General features: G+C 46.5%; 1 protein-coding gene and 1 pseudogene across 1 annotated transcript; both read left to right on the forward strand.

The window, feature by feature from the left end:
* The first annotated feature begins 521 nt into the window (after positions 1–521).
* On the forward strand, positions 522–2,693 carry LOC147333693 (uncharacterized; annotated as a pseudogene).
* Positions 2,694–13,159: 10,466 nt separating this feature from the next.
* Positions 13,160–15,087, forward strand: LOC147333694 (E3 ubiquitin-protein ligase TRIM21-like). Its single transcript, XM_086268976.1, has one exon. It carries the CDS (start codon positions 13,248–13,250, stop codon positions 14,928–14,930), a length of 1,683 nt encoding a protein of 560 aa, XP_086125102.1. The 5' UTR covers positions 13,160–13,247; the 3' UTR covers positions 14,931–15,087.
* Positions 15,088–20,772: the final 5,685 nt, after the last annotated feature.

Genomic DNA, 20,772 nt, shown 5'->3' on the forward strand with positions numbered 1-20,772 from the left:
AAAGCTGCATCTTCACATGTTTTTCTAATTCTTAGCGAGCCTGGCTCCTGACCTTGCCTCCCTGTCTTTCTGTGTGAAATTGGAAGGGGGGTAAAGAATGTGGTTTTATCTCTTCTGCCCAGACACCTAGTCTCCCTCTTATGGCCTTCTTCACATGATTCAGCAATAAAACATTCTCAAGAAAACAGTGTCAGACATTCACAGCTGATCAAGGATACAGAGTAATGCACATTTTGTCTAATGAACTACAAATGATTATGTTTCTTTTATTCAAGAGTATAATAGAGACTAAACTACATACATAGCACACCATTAGAACTAAAGGATAATATATGGCCTGCAGCTGTTAAGCTAATTTACTACATTGACTACTGGTCATAAAATGGCATATGTTTAACTACTAGTCTTTAACAACACCCCCTTTGATCTCTTTTCTCAAAGAGATCACTTACAAGACGCACTCCAGGGTCACAAGGTCCACGTCTCTCCATTCCTCAGGATCATCCTTTAACAGAGGCATCATGACCCCCTGGCCCTCCGGCCCTGAGGTTACGGCCCTGTCAATAAGACGAACTACTAGTGCTCTGAGGCATGGGATCAAACAACAACCACATGTGGTTAAGACAGCACATGTGGTTGTGCTGTCTTAAGTGTGTCAAACCCCCCAGAGCTCATTAGATTAAACATTTTACATGGAAAAATAAATTTTCCTTAATAATTATGTAATTATATACTATAATTCAATTATAAACTGTCCCCATTCACATTGTTTAGCAGAGAACTTATCTTACATGAAAAATATAGATATATATTACACACAGAGAAAGACGTCCAGGTTAGGGATAGTCTCAAACTCACAGATACAGGTTCAGGTCCGCCGTCATAAATAGTGCTCCAAATCAGCTGGGATCGGCTGCAGGTGTGACGGTGAGCACAGGTGCGTGGGCCAGGGGCGGGAGCCCGTAATGAGCACCGCCCCAGCAGAGGAGAGAGAGCGCAAAGGAAACAAAACACACAAAACATGTTGCCAAACACAGAGTGAGCCAGCGAGGCACGAGGACTACGACACAAAGCACGTGCAAACTCCAAAACACATTTCTAGCTTTAACTGAACTTCCAAACAGAGCAGATCACTTAAATTACACAATTGAAAGCATGAAAGCATGTGTGTATTGTTTGTGTATTTATAGTCAAATAATTGAAAAAATATGTTCATTTACCTGTTACTACCACACACCAAAGAGTCAAAGAGTCGGCTCTGAGCGTTTCCTTCGCGACCGACACATCACTAGCAAAATCAAAGATGGCGCTGGAGTGACGGCAGCCTTTCCAAGTAGCTCTGCAACACCGCACCTTTTTTGTTAACTTTAACTTTTTTAGACTAGGCTTTTCAAACTTTTTTTCACCTTCCTCTACTTATACCTCTTAGATATAGCGATACAAGATGGATAATGCACTTTTTAAAACTTCTGGAACCAGCTCCTTCATCTATTCGAGAGCGGAGCTGCTGGCACTAAAAACAAAGGGACAGACCGGCATGCGACACAATATCCCGGCCGAGCTAAAGAGGAGCTACAGAGGCTGCAAAGCTGGAGCGAGGAGAGCGGATCACCGGAGGCGATTCAAACCATCAATCCCGACAGTGATCATGGGCAACGTGAACTCATTACAGAATAAGATTGACGAACTGTGCGCTCTGAACAACCACAGACTATACCGTGAGTGCAGCTTGTTTATCTTCACGGAGACGTGGCTAACCGAGCTAACGCCGCAGGCTAACGTAGACCTATGCGGTTTCACATCCGTGAGAGCCGATAGGGACACGCAGCCCAGCGGAAAAAGCAGAGGTGGGGGACTCATTGTCTACGTTAACAACAGATACTGTAACCCTGGACACGTCTCCGTTAAAGTTTCGGTATGCCGTCCGGACCTGGAGCTGCTAGCTGTTAGCTTGCGGCCATATTATCTACCTCGGGAGTTCAGTCATGTGATCTGTGTGTGTGTTTACATCCCTCCGAGGGCCGACGCAACAGCTGCCTGTGAGAAAATACACACAGTCACAGCAAGACTTCAGACACAAAACCCCGAGGCTTTCATTATTATATCTGGAGACTTTAACCATGCCACACTGGACTCTACTCTGGCTGCTTTTCACCAGTTTGTGAATTGTCCCACAAGGAGCAACAGGACAATTGACCTACTGTATGCTAATGTGAGAGATGCATACAGAGCCACCCCCCTCCCCCCACTAGGGAAGTCAGACCACAACCTGGTTTACCTACAGCCACAATACACACCCCTCGTCCAAAGGCAGCCGGTCACAACGCGCTCCATCCGGAGATGGACCCCAGAAAAGGAGGATGCTCTGAGGGACTGTTATGACACCACAGACTGGGATGTGCTCCTGAGCCCACATGGTGAGGACATAGAGGGGGCGACACACTGTCTTACAGACTACCTCAACTTTTGTGTGGACACGGTCGCCCCTGCTAAGACGGTACGGTGTTATCCTAATAACAAACCGTGGGTAACACAGGAAGTCAAAGCTGTCCTCAACATGAAGAAGAAGGCTTTCAGGAGCAAAGTGAAGGAGGAGATGAAAGCAGCACAGCGGGAGGTGAAACGCTGCCTGAGGGAAGCAAAGGACACCTACAGGAGGAAGGTGGAGCAGAAGTTGGAGAGGAACAATATGAGGGAGGTCTGGAATGGTGTGAAAACCATCACAGGCCACAACACCAAGAAAAGCACAGTGGGGGGGACTGTGGAGAAGGCAAACGAACTCAACAACTTCTTCAACAGGTTTGACCAGCCCACAACCCCCCCACCCTCACCCTCACCTTCACTACAGAGTCCAATCCCCACTCTCCTACCTCCCTCGCTTCCCCCCCTTCCTGACACCATGACACCCCCCTCCTCCAATCCCTCTCTCAGCAGCAAGACATCTCCCCCCCTTCCCTCCTCCCAAACATCTCCCAGTGTCACAGTGGATCAGGTCAGGAGACAACTGAGGAAGCTTCGCCCCAGAAAGGCAGCAGGCCCAGACAAGGTGTGTCCCAGGATGCTAAAGGCGTGTGCTGCTGAACTTGGGGAGCCACTACAACGAGTCTTCAACCTCAGTCTGCGACTGGGGAGAGTGCCCGCCCTATGGAAGACATCCTGCATCGTCCCGGTCCCCAAAAAGAACCGGCCCAATGAGCTGAATGACTTCCGACCGGTGGCACTGACGTCACATCTTATGAAGACTCTAGAGCGGCTCTTCCTCAACCTCCTCCGACCACAGGTACAACATGCCCAGGACCCACTACAGTTTGCATACAAGGCGGGTGTCGGAGTGGAGGATGCCATCCTGTACCTCCTACACAGAGCCCACTCACACCTGGATGGGGGAAAAGGCACGGTCAGGATCCTGTTTCTTGACTTTTCCAGTGCCTTTAATACCATCCGGCCCTGTATGCTTCAGGAAAAACTGAACAGGATGGAGGTGGACCCCTGCCTGGTGGCTTGGATCTCCGACTACCTCACCGACAGACCACAGTACGTCAGGCTGAAGAACATCACGTCTGACACAGTGGTCAGCAGCACAGGAGCACCACAGGGAACTGCGCTGTCCCCTCTTCTCTTCACCCTGTACACCTCTGACTTCTGCTACAACTCTGAATTATGCCACATTCAGAAGTTTGCAGACGACACAGCCATCATGGGGTGTATCTGGGATGATCAGGAAGAGGAGTACAGAAGTCTGGTGAGGAACTTTGTCGCATGGAGTCACACAAACCACCTGCAACTCAACACCTCAAAGACTAAGGAACTGGTTGTGGACTTCGGGAGGTCTAGAGCAGGTCCACTGCCGGTTCAGATAGAGGGGGAGGAGGTGGAGGTGGTCAACAAGTACAAGTACCTCGGGCTGTGGGTGGACAATAAACTGGACTGGTCATGCAACACAGAGCACCTGTATAAAAAAGCCCAAAGCCGACTGTACTTCCTCAGGAGGCTGAGGTCTTTTAACATCTGCAGGAAGCTCCTGAGGATGTTTTACCAGTCGGTGGTTGCTGGAGTACTTTTCTATGCTGTGGTGTGCTGGGGGAGCAGCACAGCAAAGAAGGACTCATGCAGGCTGGAGAAACTGATCAGGAGGGCTAGCTCTGTGGTCGGCATGAAGCTGGACACTCTGGTGACAGTGGCAGAGAAAAGGACACTAAAGAAACTGATGGACATTATGAACAATGCTGGGCATCCTCTGCACACAGTCATTAACAACCAGAAGAGTCTGTTCAGTGACAGGTTGCTTCTCCCCAAGACAAGAACTAACAGACTTAAAAACTCCTTTGTCCCACACGCCATCAGACTGTTTAACTCCTCTCTGGAGGGGAGAGGGCAGGGAGACAGGAGGACAAAGGAGGGAACAACTAAGCTGTAGTGCCTCTTCACCTCACTGTGCAATACCTTTGTGCAATACCTTTGTGCAATACTTTTGTAAATAGTCAACAGTGCAATAGACCTCAATACTTGAAATGTGCAATTCACTTGTATTTTTATTTTTTATTCCTATTTATTCTATTTATCCCCTTTGTATATTTTATTTATATTGTCTCTGTATTTATATATGTGTGTGTGTGTGTGTGTGTGTGTGAATATATATATATATATATATATATATATATATATATATATATATATATATATATATATATATATATATATATATATATATATATATATATAATATTCTGTAACTCTGTAACTTCTGTCGGTGCTGTGCTTTTTTGGAAATCGAATTTCCCAGAGGAACCCACCCGAAGCCTGGGGATGCTAGTGTTAATAAAGTTCTATCTAATCTAATCTAATCTAATCTAACTAGCTGGGATAACCACATTTACTCAGGGCCTTCTTGATGTGATGTTCCTCCTGGCTGCTGTGTCTGTGGGGATGGTGTTCGCTCTGTGTTGTAGCGTCCTGATGACTCCCAGTTTGTGCTCCATGCTGGCAGACGTCTTCGGTTTAGAATCTTTTATTATTTGTCTCGTGTTTAAATCCTCGTCTTTCTCATTCCTGCAGAAAGGACGCTGTCATCAAGTCTGAGTCAAGTCACCTATCAGGATATGAACTTCAGACAATCAGCCAATAAAATTACAGATACACACTCACATGTTGTTTTCTCCAGTCCGAGGACACTGCAGGTACACATTCAGCTGTTATCCAACAAGTTATTGCTTCACAAAATATGATTATGACCCTTTGTCCACTGTGGGTCCTTGTGATAATTTCTTTGCTCCTCTATTCTTCTTGTCTTTCCATCTCCTGGATTCTCTTTTAACCATCTACTCATTCTCGTTCTCTTGTGCATCAGGGCTGAGTTATTGATGGAGTTTCCCAGATCAAATTTAAAGGAGGATGGGAAGAAGAGGATTTTCTCTCTGCCAGTCCCGTCAGCTCCCTGCTAAGATTTAGAGCTTGTCCTGTTTTTCAGTATGAAGGCCCTGCTCATCTGTTTTTCTTGCCATTGCTTAAAAAGTGTACATTCTGCATCCAAATGTCCAGCTGCCTTCAACTTTGATGTTTGTCTTGGCCAAAAATAAGCCTTCAGTTTATTCCTTTGTTTAAATAAAAATCTCTTGCTGATAAACTGAACCCTGGCTGTGGCGTCAGAGTAGCGCTATATAAGTGCTACATAAGAACCAGTCCTTCTACCATTTACTAAAAGCAGGCTTTTGCCAGGGCTGCAAAGGGATTTGTAAAGAATGATTTTTTAGTGTACTATGCTTCAGGCAGTTGTTGCATGGAAGTGGCTGTTACTGAAAGTCCAGCACAGACCTGTAGTGACAGCCAGTGATTGGCATTTTGAAATGATAATAATAGCATAATGATTAAAAATTCCAGGTTCCTAATGGAGGTCTTGCAGATAAACAGTAACACATTCTATAATTTATTATTAATAAATAATAAACAGGTGGAGCCGGTAGCTCAGCATGTTTGATTTGGCAGTTTTGCACTAGATGAGCTTCCTGAGGCAACTCAAACGGGATCTGTGTTTCTAGGTGGAACTGAACAACAACCTCTCCATTGGAGCCAATAATAAAAACATGAATAACAATAAGCTTTATTTGGGGCTCTGATCTGAGGATGTAACATCATTTGTAATGTGGGTCTCAACAAGCTCAAGGAACGCTTTAAAAGTAGCCATTAATATGGTAAAATCACAGGTAGCCAGATTTCCTGATGTTGTATCTCCAATAACAGGTCACGGCATTTCGCTCTCGAGGCAGCCAGTGCCCTCCCTGCAGTCCCAAAAGGTTGATTCGGTTCATCTTGACGCACACCTGTGTGCACTTATATTCAAAAGGTTTTTCCGTGTAAAGATCTGATAGTGGGTGTGGGGAGCCATAGATTCTGCCCCCCCAAGGACCACCGGATGGGCGGATGCTCCACCCTCTTTGAAAGAGCTGAGGAGATGCCTATATGGGATGTCACCCAGCAGCCACAGTACAGAAGTCAGAGAGGGCCGGCAGCCAGCTGCACCAGAGCAGACCGAGGCCCGAGGTTTGAGGGCCCTCCACCCCCCAAAGTAGCCTGACGGAGTCACGGATGCCAGGCCCTGCCAAGCAGCCGCCGGGAGTGAGCCAGTATGTGAGACCTGACTTGACACATAGACATAGACAAACATGCACACACAGACACAAACATACACCACCCTCATACACACATATACAAATATTCAGCACTCACCCAGTGTGGAGACAAGCAAAAATGAACCCACACTCCCCAAACACACTCTGAACCCCAAGTCCATTTCTTTTAGGGGAGAAATGTTTGATTTTGGGGTGGGGGTAAATTTCATGATACATGATCACATGGTCAAATATTTTTAGATGTTTGGCTCCTCCCACGGGATGGTGTGCATCTTTCTCTGCTTTCTCTGAGATGTGAGTATGGATATGTGTGTGTTGACTGTTGAGGCAGGTGGATGCTGCTGATTGCTGGTTTGAAAGAGTTCCTAAGTGTTGATTGGATGATTGGATGTACAGCAGCTTCTTAAACCCCAGCTCACAGCCACCTCCGCCCTCTACTTCCCTCCTCTGTACCAAATAAGGAGCCAGCTTTGATCCAAATCAGCTAACTGCGCATCACCAGCTCTTCCTCGTCCTCGCTGTCCAGAAGCAGCAGCGTGATGATCTTGACAGGGAAGTGGTGAAGCTGAAGGTGTCACTCTGCTGCCAGTCGTCGTCCCGACAACATGAAGACTTCATCTGTGTCTCTGCTCCTCGGTGAGTCAAACGCTGAAATCCTTCACTCACTCATAGCATTCATTTATCTTATAACACAGTAACAGAGTGTGTGCTGGATGCTCTCACTGACTGACTCTAAAATGAAATCTCTTCAGGTCTGTCCAAAGTCTGAAGTTTACTGAGTGTGTTCATCTGTTTAAAAGCTTTCTTTTCAAACATGTGGCTCAAGAGAGTTTTTGTTCTGCTGTTGCTTTCACTGAGGAATGGGACCGCAGCATCAGGCAGCTACACACCAGAGATCAGCTGAGCCGCCTGATGCTGGTGTTGCAGATTAACTGGTGTCTCAGATTAACTGGAGACGGTCAAACAGATGTGTGACAGACTTTAAGGAGCTGCTGCCAACAAACCAGCAAATAAACACTGAATATTTCATGTGTGACATTTGTGAGGTGGCCTTAAACACAGTCCGTCAGTCTTTTTGCTCTTGAACAGTGAAATATTAAAAACTGTCTGGAGTTTATTTGGTGATGTTCTCGTGCACGAGGCGAAAACAGCAAACAAACGTCACAGTAAATCTTTCCAGCTGATGTTAGGCATCCTCCACCTGCTGAATCCACTTCAGCCTCTTCCTGCTCATGTTCCTGTTTAGAGGCACAGTCGGCCTGTAAATGGAGAAAACTGAACACAGGAATATTTGGATTTCCTTCTTTTTCTCTGCTCATGTTCAACTTGTCTGATTCAAGCTGGGAATATTTATTAGAAACAAAGTGAATAATATTATTTTATTATCACGTTGATGCAGCACATGGTTCAGTTAGCTTTGTATAAACACGTGTTAGAAATGTTCTTCAATCAGCTCTTTTTACTCTCATTTCACAGCCAGTACTTTTTACTTTTACTTGAGTAAAGAAGTTGAATTAGTACTTGGAGTATTTTTAACAGTAGTACTTCTACTTCAGTACAGACTGTATGTACTTTTACCACCTGTGTCTGAGACCTCCTTCAGGGTCCACCTGAAGCTCTCAGTCTGCTGTGGAAAAAGGAAATCCAGGTAGTTTCTCCTGATCACCTGAGGCCGTCATTACTGTGTGAACCCACACACCACTCCTCACTCCTCCCACCCGCTGCACACAGTCACTGAGTACAGACCGGCTGATTCCTGTAAAGGGAGAGGCAAGAAGAGGCGGAGCAACAGCTGAAAAACAAGAAGCTCAACGTCATTTTGCAGAAGTGAAAGTGTGAGAGAGCAGCAGCAGAGCTGCAGTCGAGTCCTGTTTGTCTCTAAAAGAAGATTCACTGGAGTCCATCAGGTTCCTCTCAGCAACAGTGGTGAGTGCAGCTGATCACACTTCCTGTTTCTACACAAATCTTCACTCTGTTCACTTCATCAGGACTCATCACAGTCACACTGGATCCATAGAAATCTGCTCATGTAACCACAGATCCACTGTAGGAGCATCGAGCTGCTGCTTCAGTCTCACTGTGGCTCTGCTCAGGACTGTGGACTCAGGCTGTGCTCTGGACTTCAGACTGACTCCACACTTCCTGGTTATTCATCACTTCCTGTTCCTATTAGATTGATTCTGGATCTGATTGATCATAAGGATTACAGATGTGAAAACACCTATTTATTCTTTATTGATATAAAGCCTTTGACACTGTAAACCAGCAGATTTTGGTCAGTACTTCAAAAAGTCATTCACACATTTTACAAAGATTATCTGACTTAGTGTATCCTGTAAGAGTCACAGATGATCCTCACATGAATCTCATTATTTAAACAGATGTGTTTGAATCATCCTGATAATCAGGCTTTAAACATGTCAGAGTTCCACACATCAGCTGTGATATTCAAGCTGACCTGGATCAAACATGTCATCAGACACAAACATAGATGATGCTGTTTAATCCCAAAGCTTATTTTGTCACGGTTTGCGGGGGCAAGCCGTGTGGAATTATATAGGACCAAAAGGCGGCAGCTCTGGTGCAGGTGAGTGTTTATTAACAACAAAAATGCAAACAACAAAGGCGCTAGGAACATGAAACTGAAACCTAAACTGGGAAAACTAACAACACAAACCAGAACCGAAGATGCAGGGAGATCCGGAGAACTATACACGGAGAGACGCAGGGAGACCGAGGGGAAACAACACAGACGAACCAGCAACTACTATGACAGAAGACACAACTTAAATACACTCAGAGAACACAGGGGGATTACATACAGGTGGGGACACAGCTGGGAGTAATTAACATGACGAGACTAGGGAGGCAAACTGAAAACACTCACATAAGACACAGACCTTCACAATAAAACAGGAACTTACACATGAAAGGACACAAACTAAGAAACGCGGACTAGATACAGGAACACACGGGCAGAACAGAGTAAACACTAACCAGAGGAAGAACAGAACCAAAATCGCGAAGAGAAAACACAAAACGCTGGGTCAAAAGGACCCAGGATCATGACAGTACCCCCCCCCCCCCCCCCCAAAGGCTGGCTCCAGACAGCCCAACAAGAAACAGCCAGAAAAAACAGAAAACAACCCGACCAGGGCGGGCGGCGGGGGCCCAGGAAGGAGGGCTCGAAGCAAAACAAAACCGGAGCACCAGAAGGCCAAAAGACAAAAACAAAAAACGAGCCCAAAACCAAAAGAAACGAAGCACACCAAAACACAGGAAAAAACAGAGTCCAAAACAGAAGAGTTCAGGGGGCCAACAACACAGGAGTCCAAAACAGTTCGGGGGGCCGGCCAGGGGGCCGACAGCACAGGAGTCCAAAACAGTTCGGGGGGCCGACCGTGCGGACGGCAACGGCGGCGACGTGGATACAGTTCGGGAGGCCGGCCATGCGGACGGCAACGGCGGCCACTCGGGCGATGGCGGTCCGGGGGCCGGCCGCGCGGAAGGCAGCGGCGGCCACTCGGGCGATGGCGGTCCGGGGGCCGGCCGCGCGGAAGGCAGCGGCGGCGCCCAAGTGTCAGGCGCCCCGGCCGAGGCTTGGAGGGCACAGGACCAGGCGTAGCAGAAGCACAGGCTGGACCAGGCGTAGCAGAAGCACAGGCGGATGCAGCTGGACCAGGCGTAGCGGATGCAGCTGGACCAGGCGTAGCAGAGGCCGCAGGACCAGGCGTAGCAGAAGACTCTGATGAGGCCGGACCGGATGAGGCCGGACCAGACGAGGACGAAGACTCTGATGAGGCCGGACCAGACGAGGACGAAGACTCGGATGAGGCCGGACCGGATGAGGCTGCAGCTGGCGATGAGGCTGCAGCTGGCGATGAGGCTGCAGCTGGCGCTGGCTGGACGGGCTCCTCGGGCCCTCCAGCTGACGAAGCAGGAGGCTGGACGGGCTCCTCGGGCCCTCCAGCTGAAACAGGAGACAAAGGCTGGACGGGCTCCTCGGGCCCTCCAGCTGAAACAGGAGACAAAGGCCGGAGCGGTCCCTCGGACCCTCCAGCGGAGACACAAGACAAAGGCCGGAGCGGTCCCTCGGACCCTCCAGCAGAAGCCATCACAAAGCCAGCAGGCATGGAGTCCTCTGGCAGACACGAAGGCAATGGATGCTGTGCTGAGCACTGGCCCTGCCCAGACAGCACTGACACGGAGTTGTTCTCTGAGGGCTGCTTAATCTTCAGGGGTCCAGAATCAGCTGGGGACTGAGACCTAGCCTCTGGGGAAGCCCTGGAGTGCAGAACGGTGCCTGAAGCAGCTAAAGTGCGAGAAACTCCCTGACTGGACCTTAAATTTTCTCCCTGCATGCAGTGAATGAGTGGAACCGGTAATGCTGGAGCCAGAACTACGGGTAGCGGGGGCACTGGAGCTACTGGGGCCTGCGCTACAGGCGGCACTGGAGCTACTGGGGCCTGCGCTACAGGCGGCACTGGAGCTACTGGGGCCTGCGCTACAGGCGGCACTGGAGCTACTGGGGCCTGCACTGAGGGTGGCACAGGAGACTGAACTGAGGGTGGCACAGGAGACTGAACTGAGGGTGGCACCGGAGACTGAACTGAAGGAAGCACAGGAAACTGAGCTGAGAGTGGCTGCGGGGGAGCTAACTTAGCTGCCGGTAGCTGCACAGGCGATAAGCAGCTCGCGTTGATATCCGCCACACAAAACGCAGCCCCTGAATGAACAGTCATGCAGTCCGAAAATGAAAAACAGTCCTCACTCACCACAGCCGGCGAATTAGAAGTCCGAACGTCCAGCTGTGGGGTGGCGCGCTTGCGGCGCGATTGGCGTCTCCTCCCCGCAGACGGCTCCGACGGGCCGGGCAAGATCACATCCGGCGAGTCGGGCAGCGAGGCAGGAGTGGCTGAGAGAAGGTGCGGTGTGAGCCGGAGAAAAGCCTGCATGGTCGGAGGAAGCGAGTCCAATAGCCATGGCAGGCCGGAAAAGAGCCGTTGCAGCCGGTCTTCTGCTGCGCGGCGAAGCTCTTCCGGGGGATGTTCCAGCCATAGGCTGAGAAGGATCTCCACATTGTATGTGATGTCGTCCTGGAGCTCCTCGGACGGATTTACTGCCGCTGGGTCCATGGAGGCTGGTTCGTTCTGTCACGGTTTGCGGGGGCAAGCCGTGTGGAATTATATAGGACCAAAAGGCGGCAGCTCTGGTGCAGGTGAGTGTTTATTAACAACAAAAATGCAAACAACAAAGGCGCTAGGAACATGAAACTGAAACCTAAACTGGGAAAACTAACAACACAAACCAGAACCGAAGATGCAGGGAGATCCGGAGAACTATACACGGAGAGACGCAGGGAGACCGAGGGGAAACAACACAGACGAACCAGCAACTACTATGACAGAAGACACAACTTAAATACACTCAGAGAACACAGGGGGATTACATACAGGTGGGGACACAGCTGGGAGTAATTAACATGACGAGACTAGGGAGGCAAACTGAAAACACTCACATAAGACACAGACCTTCACAATAAAACAGGAACTTACACATGAAAGGACACAAACTAAGAAACGCGGACTAGATACAGGAACACACGGGCAGAACAGAGTAAACACTAACCAGAGGAAGAACAGAACCAAAATCGCAAAGAGAAAACACAAAACGCTGGGTCAAAAGGACCCAGGATCATGACAAATTTAAACAAACTGGAGGACAGAATTCCTCCTTAAATGTGATTTTGATCAAATCCACTGATCTCATTTTCACACACAGGCTTTATCATGGTGGCTTCTTCTCTACTAACATCAATCTTTGATTTGGACAAACAAATATATGAAACACAAAAATAAATCAATGTTTTCTGAGGATCCAGAATAACATGAATGATGTATCCCAGCGAGTGACTGGAAAAGTTCATCTTCTTCCACATCCTGAGTTTGTGAGGAGCTGTGATGTTCCAGTATCTGTGAGAGAAAACAGGACAGTTTTTACTGACGCACAAATGGACCAAATATACAGACACCTCTGAATAAACATGTTCTCATCAATGCCATTAAAATACTGGATCAACAGTTAATAACACATTTCTTAGGTTTGTGATTCATCGTCCTCCTCACTGTCAGCTCTACTGGAACAGTCACTGTTTAATATTAATGGCTCGTTGATCTGGACGTACAATAAGAAGTATTCAGTCACCAACAAGGTTGAAGTTTACTTCACAGTAATTGATGGAATATATCCAACAAACTGATTTATTCAAGTATACAAATGATCTGGATGAATCTTGGACCTTCTGTAAAACAGTCAGAGAAACAATTTCACATCTTTGTAACGACTGTATTTATCTTCATCCCCAAACGTTGATCCTGTTCATCTGGACGCTGCACTGTACAGCAGACACTACGATGTTAGGTTTGTGTTTGGATGAACCAGTTTGTGTCTGAGTGTGTTGCTGGGTCTCCACCAGTTACTCTGAGAACTGAAGAAGCTTCTCTGATGAAACGTCTTCAAGAAACTTAAAGAAGTCCAGACGCTTTTCTCTCCAAGCTCCTCAGACTACTGACGCTTGTTTCTCTCTTTGTAAAATGAAATTTAAAGTGAATTTTGAATCAAATGTTTCTCTTCTTTCTCCCTCAGAGTGCAGACATGTCTGCTGCCAGCAATCTGCGATCTGAAGATCAGTTTCTGTGCTCCATCTGTCTGGATGTGTTCACTGATCCAGTCTCTACACCATGTGGACACAACTTCTGCAAAACCTGCATCAGTCAGCACTGGGACATGAGTCAGAGCTGTCAGTGTCCCATGTGTAAAGAGACTTTCTACACTCGACCTCAGCTGAAGATCAACACTTTGTTCTCTGAGATGGTTGCTCAGTTCAGACGTGAAGCTCAGCAGAAAGCCAGCAGCAGCAGCTCAGAGCAACAAGCTGCCAAACCAGGAGAAGTTCCCTGTGACGTCTGCACTGGAACCAGACTGAAGGCCCTGAAGTCCTGCCTGGTGTGTCAGATCTCCTACTGTCAGACTCACCTGGAGCCTCATCTGACACTGAAACGTCTGAATAGACATCAGCTGGTTGATGCTGTGGAGAACCTGGAAGGCAGGATGTGCACGAAGCACGATAACCTCCTGCAGCTGTTCTGTAAGACCGACCAGACATGTGTCTGCACGCTCTGCTCTGTTTTAGACCACAAGAACCACGAGTTTGTTCCTCTGAGAGAAGAATATGAAGGAAAGAAGGCAGAGCTGGAGAAGACAGAGGCTGAGATTCAGCAGATGATCCAGAAGAGACGACTGAAGATTCAGGAGATCACAGAGTCGGTGAAGATGAGTAAAGATGCTGCAGACAGACAGAAAGCAGAAGGTGTTCAGGTCCTCACGGCTCTGATGGAGTCTGTTGAGAGACGCCTGAAGGAGCTCATGAAGGAGATCGAAGACAAACAGGAAGCTACAGAGAAACAGGCTGAAGGTCTCATCAAAGATCTGGAACAGGAAATCTCTGAGCTGATGGAGAGAAGCTCTGAGGTGGAGCAGCTCTCACGCTCTGAAGACCACCTCCACCTCCTCCAAAGCTTCTCCTCCCTGAAAGCTGCTCCACCCAGCAAGGACTGGACAGAGGTCAGAGTTCATCCACCATCATATGAGGGGACTGTGGGGAGAGCTGTGGCTCAGCTGGAGGAGACAATCAGGAAACTCATGAAGAAGAAGCTGTTTGAGGCTGAGCTGCAGAGGGTGCAGCAGCATGAGGTGGATGTGACTCTGGATCCTGATACAGCTCATCCTAATCTCATCCTGTCTGATGATGGAAAACAAGTTTATCATAGTGATGTGAAGAAGAAACTTCCAGACAACCCAGAGAGATTTTCTTACTGTGTTTGTGTTTTAGGAGAGCAGAGTTTCTCTTCAGGCAGATTTTACTTTGAGGTTCAGGTTAAAGGAAAGACTGAGTGGACTTTAGGAGTGGCCACAGAGTCGATCAACAGGAAGGGAGGAATCACAGCGAGACCTCAGGATGGTTTCTGGACTGTGTGGCTGAGAAATGGAAATGAGTACAAAGCTGCTGCTGACCCTCTAGTCCCCCTCTGTCTTCATCCTGGTCCTGAGAAGGTGGGGGTGTTTGTGGATTATGAGGAGGGTCTGGTCTCCTTTTATGATGTAGGTGCTGCAGCTCTGATCTACTCCTTTACTGGCTGCTCCTTCACTCACAAACTCCACCCATACTTCAATCCCCGTACCAATGATGGAGGTAAAAACTCTGCACCTCTGATCATCTGTCCTGTCAATCAAACTGATCAATGACTGATTTTATTGGATGAATGATTGATTTTTCTTGAAGGGAACAAATGAACATATTGAGTGTAAATCCTCTACAGTCTCCATGTTTCTATAGAATCTGATCATCAGGACTCTGATTCACACTTTGATTCTCATGGAGTTTGATTTGAACAGAAGAAAAGTTGAATCAGGAAATGTTCCCACTGATGGAGACTCGAGCTGAAGAGCAAATATCAGAGAACAAATGTCCAAAAGCTTCATTTACAATAAAGTTTGTTCAATGCTTTGAGTGAATCCAGACTCATGTGTGGCTGTTATACGGAGCATCAGAGTCCAGCTGAGTTATGTTGGATACAAACTGCTTATTTTGGCTCTGTGAGGAGTTTTGTTCACTGAAAACTGATGAGACGGATAATATTCAAAGAACTCTGTAGAGATTCATGCATCCATGTTCTCCACCTGCAGGTGTGGAGGAGAAAGGTGGAGCACAGACTGCTGCATCCTTCCAGTCACATCATTTTGATGATTATATTTGCATGTTGTGATGATTTGGGTTAAAGACAAACAGAGTTGAACGGCTGCAGTCACAGCATGAAGACGATGCTGAAGCTGAGCTGTCAGTGAACATGTTTCACTGTGATTTGATTTGAAGAATAGAAAGTGTGTGTGGCTGCTGACAGCTGCAGTCTCTGCTAGTCTGCATAACACACACACAACTTTCCCCCTGAGGCAACGATGCAGCAACAACACAACAGCTGCAGACACACACACGATTGTGCGCTCCCTTTCAGTCTGAACTCTCAAACACACAAACAAACTCTATCAATGTCGTACTGTTAAAGAACTCCTCCTTCTTCAGTAACAATGATTTGAGGTCTCTACCAGTGTCTCTTGTTTTGACCTTTGACCTCTTTATTCCTTATAACCAAAAAAAACCCTTTTATCTGATATTTTCACCTTATTGATTGATTATATATATCTATTATATTTTCTCACCTTACCTTATTTTGACCTTTGACCTATGTCCTTGTTAGCCTTGATCTTCCTTCATCAAACGTGAAATTTCTTTCACCTTTGAACTTAAAGCTTAAATCAAACCTTTGTTAAAAAGCTTCTTACCAACTTGTAATTCCAACTTTCTGCATTAAACACGTATCTTATCATATAAACACTGGATCACTGAGAGAACTTTAGGCAGAACCAAATGAAGCAGCTGACCTCGTCAAACTCACAGCGACAGTAACTGACAGTGAATTATTTTAATCTTCTTCATTGTATTTGTTAGAAACATTTATTTTCCTTTAATTGGACTTTGGTTAAGTTCAATCCGATGTATTAACCGACCTTTGAGGTGAAGTGCAGCTGCGAAGAACGCTACGGCAGGCAATGAGGTGCGTTTAATGTCGCTCTGTTAATTTGAGCGTCCATAAATTGAATGTCTTATTTTTTCTTACTTTATTATTGCTAATTTATTGGAGAATTTGGCCATTTAATTAAGATAGATTTTATGTTGTTGGTGGTAAAGATCTGGATGGATGCTTTATTTTATTCTGTGTTTCTATTTTTCAGTTTTACTTTTCAAGACTTGGTGAATTGCCTTTTTCTACTTTTTGTTTAGTTTTGTTAAAATTAGCAGCAGTGAGAAGTGTTGTTGTCGGTCTTGAATATATTTGATGTAGCCCATACTGTTAAGGTAAGTGTCATGTTTTTAGTTGTTAGTCTGATGAAGAATCTTTTATTTTTCTCCAAAAGTTGATTGTGTTTATCTGGACATAGTGTTTTTCAGGTCCAGCTGAATGCAGGTTTCCCCAGTCTTATACGTGTCAGGAGCATCAGCACAGCTGAAATGCATTTTTCCTAAGCACCGCGTCTCTGTGGCTTTTAAACCCCAAAACACGCTAAAACAAAAATGGGTCCACCCCAAGGATGGGGTCCCCCGGTGTAGTTTCCACTGTGACAGACTGTAGGCTTCCTCAGAGTGAGGCTGAGAGCGGCAGGCCCAGCTGGAGTCTGACCCGTGTCACACAGTGGAGGTCAAACCTTCTGTGCCACAAACACCAGATTAACCAGTTTCACTCATCATCCTTCTACTGTCAGATTTTACTGGTGCAGGTTTGATGAATCACCATCTGAGAACGTCTCTGATGTGGGCGCCACTCACAGGGATCACTTCCTGTAGAAGGGTCACATGACCTGTTATAGGCCCCTTTGTGATGATGACAGCGACGCCCCTTTCGTGTGAGGTTAAACCCAGAGAGCTTCGTGTGACCTCTGACCCTGATCACCAGCGTTAGGGTCAGTGAAGGTGAGATACAATGTGACAGGAGGAGGAACAATAAAGTTTTATTTGTACGAACATGTAGAACAGATGAAGTCAGAACGAAGCAGGTGGAGCTCAGTCAGGGTGGAGGTGCAGACAGGTGAGCTGAAGGGGAGGAGCCAGTCTGGTCAGGAACTCTCTGTCTCCTCGAGTGAACCTCCTCACCTCTGAAACACACACACACGACTCTGAAGGTTGCAGTCAGGGTTGGTCAGGGTGGTGAGGGTGGGGTTACCTTCTGGTCTCTGGTTGGTGTGTTTCCTGCAGGTGAGGCTGAGCGGCCGAATCATGACATCACTGCTGCACAGACACAACAGGAAGTGGAGGAGGAAGTCGTCAGCGTCCCCGTCACACACCTGAGACAGACACAGAGGTTATGTCTCTGCAGAGTCACGGCTCGGCCCTGTGGAAACGTCCTGCAGGACGCCTGTTTCTCTCTGTGGTGGCCCCCCCACAGCGTCCCCACCGTGCTTCACTGTGTGGACGCTGTTCTTTGGGTTGTAGCTGCATCTTCTTCTCGTTTCACCTCCACAGGACGTTTCAGTCTGCAGGTCTTCGTCCTCAGCAGTGTGGCTGAAGGTGTCTGCAGACGTGGAGCTCTGTGAGCTCACAGTGCGTCCCTGTGCAGCCTGTAGAGTCTTTGAAGTCTTTGCTCTGACAGGCTTGTTCTGTGCTGGGCGGCTCTTTGACTTTCTTCAGGTTTCCCTTCCTGACACTCTGATAACCTCAGATATCCACAACGTGAATCCTCACAAACATCTTTTTCTCTCTTTTCACTCAAACCTTCTGACGTTTTCACACCGACTGTAAATATGAAGAAAACCCTCAGTTTGACGCCACGCCCCCAAACCAGTTCGGCAGTAAAGTGTGAGCAGACGGAGCTGTTACCAGGATGTAAACAGGATGTGCCCTTTCACAGTTAAAGCCTCAGGAATAAAAACATGACCCGATCTTAAATTTTTAAAGATAAAATAAAGTTTAAAGACGACGATGAGCACGTGACTCACTGCTCAGAGCCCACTCACCCAGGTGCATGATGGGAGCAGGAGGAGGAGGCTGGGCCGAGCGTATAGAAACCAAACAAACAAATAAACAACAGCACGACAAACACGTGAACCAGACTTTACCTGTAAACTTACCTGGTGTCTCCCAGGGAGACCACAGTTATGGAGCTGACAGGTAAGTACGTGCAGTACACACTTCCTGTCCTGAAACACACACACAGGTAAACCGCACAGGTACGTAACCATCGGCGTGACTTTGTATTGAACATTGGGGGGTCAAGATCTCTGTCTAAATAAATAAATCTGGGTACATTTCCAGATGATTAAACAACTATTTTGCTGGTAACACCTGAAACGAGTAAAGAAAACCAGCAGCCTATTAATGCAAGATAATCCATAACTTTATTGGGGGTGACATTGTTGGAAATGAGTCCAAATAAAGAGTCCAAACATTTATAAGCCTGTCTATGTGTGTCTCACCTGGACAGCCTCCTCTGGACACCAGACAACAGCAGAGTGTTACCCGGCAACAGGCCAGGTGGGTAGGGGGTAAGTAAGTTAGCTGGATTTGATTGTTGACGATTTCGCGTGATCTTGGATCGTTCGGTTCTCCGAAGCTCATCCGGGACTTGCTGTCATAGCAACAGATCCGTAAGCGTAAACCTGCTCGGGAGCAGGCTTACTTTATGTAAACAGGATTAGATCGCGGCCACTCAGGTATGTCCGCTTCATGTATACGAAAGCAACGGTGAAATATACTCACTCAAATGAGCAATCCTATTTATCCATATTGTATATTCTGTATCTATATATGTGTATATGTGGTGTATTTATGCTTATATCCTTACTCTCATTCCCCTTAATGTATCTGTAACATGCAACTTCTTTCGGTGCTTTGCTACTGGAAACTGAATTTCCTGGAGGAACCCACCCGAGGGATTAATAAAGTTTCATCTAATCTAATCTAATCTAATCTAATCTACTTGGGTTTTCTTCCTGCAGCCCTCATGTTTACTCAAGGTTTAGTTCTGTCTTCATGCTGATTTTCTTGTTCAGTCGTGTCTCATGTTGCAGTTTGTCAATCCTGTCCCTGTGCTCTGTGTTCCCTCTGTTCAGTATCAAGTCTGTGCCTCATGTGTTTCCTGTTTTATTTTGATAGTCCCTGTCCTGTGTGCAGTGTGCTTGGTTTTGCTTCCCTTCTGTCATTAGGCCTGATTTGTCCCAGATGTGTTACCACCTGAAGGAAAAAAATGTCCATCCCGGTTTTCCCTCCAAGGCACGAGCGATAAGCAGAGTTCTGTCCTTTCCTTCTAAGATTCCTAATTATTTAAAGTAACACTCAGGTATGCCATTCAGCGTGTTAGTACGAGCTCGGGAGCAGCTTGGGAGAACAAGAAAACAGAGACTGCTTTAGGTTGCCTTCCCAATCGACTCAAAGGTTTATTAAGTATACAACAGCTTATATAGAGAAAAAAAGGTTCGTGTGTCAGCAAGTTCCGGTACAGACCAAATAAGGAAACGTCTTCCTGCCTTGTGAGCAAAGAAGTATCCTGTGTGTAGTTTATCAGTTCAGCTACAATTTATGATCATCCCAGCAAAATACACTCCTAGACATAGAATACAGAGTTCTTTCATTAGTGAATTCTGAAACAAACCACCTGGCCTTTAACGAGCCTTTTTCTAAGAGATAAAGAAAAAGGGAGGATGGGAGTAAGGAAGTGGTCTCGTCTCTGTGGTGTTTTCGACCTTGGGGTACCAGCCTGTGAGTCTTACACATCAATTCTTGGGTCAGAGAGAAAGAGAAAAACAACTAGTAAATGGGCCTTATTGAGTAACTCTTTTCTGTATAATATCACAATAAAACAATATCCTGTAAATGCTACGATGGTATCAAAATATCACAACAGTTCCCTCCTTTTATCATGAAATGATAACATAGTATAAAGACAGAATGTAATAACATAATATAAAGACAAATCATAAACATAAAACAAATCATAAATGTAACTGGTCCCTCGAGCAAGCTTAATATCAAAAATTCCGAGAGCGTATACATGGTATCACACAACAGACAATAATCATCGAAAACATGCTGCAACGGTTACAAAGGCTACAATTAGTTCCTTCCATCTTCCAAACGTGTCCTGTAGCCACTTATGTAGCCACTGACCGTGGCCTGTATTGGCAATTAGTTCTATCCGCAATGCTTCAAGTTTATTCATAGCTTGTGTGAATGAACCGTTAGGGGCGGTATTATTGGGAATGAAAGTACAGCATACATCAACGGTTACTAGACCACAGGTACCGGTCCAATTAACAGGTAAAGCTAATCTAAGGGTATTATTGCACATCCAATAAGCGTGTGGGATTGCTCTAGTTAGGCGCGTGACCATGTGTGATTTAACTAACTCCCCCCAGTCAGTATCATTTAATACACCGTCTGGGGGAACAATGATCGATTCTCTGCTCGAACTTGAACTGTGTGTGTGTTCCTCCAGATATGATACAACTTCAGCCATAGAGACAGCTAGCCATGTCTCAT

Source organism: Aulonocara sp. 'chitande type north' Nkhata Bay, linkage group LG3 (assembly GCF_057382095.1).
Source record: "Aulonocara sp. 'chitande type north' Nkhata Bay isolate Kocher_YH1m ecotype deep benthic linkage group LG3, A_spYH_male_GT1.1, whole genome shotgun sequence".
Taxonomy (NCBI): domain Eukaryota; kingdom Metazoa; phylum Chordata; class Actinopteri; order Cichliformes; family Cichlidae; genus Aulonocara; species Aulonocara sp. 'chitande type north' Nkhata Bay.

What these genes read in the sequence shown, in the direction of transcription:
- LOC147333694 (XM_086268976.1), top strand. Translation starts at nt 13,248, where the DNA reads ATGTTTCTCTTCTTTCTCCCTCAGAGTGCAGACATGTCTGCTGCCAGC.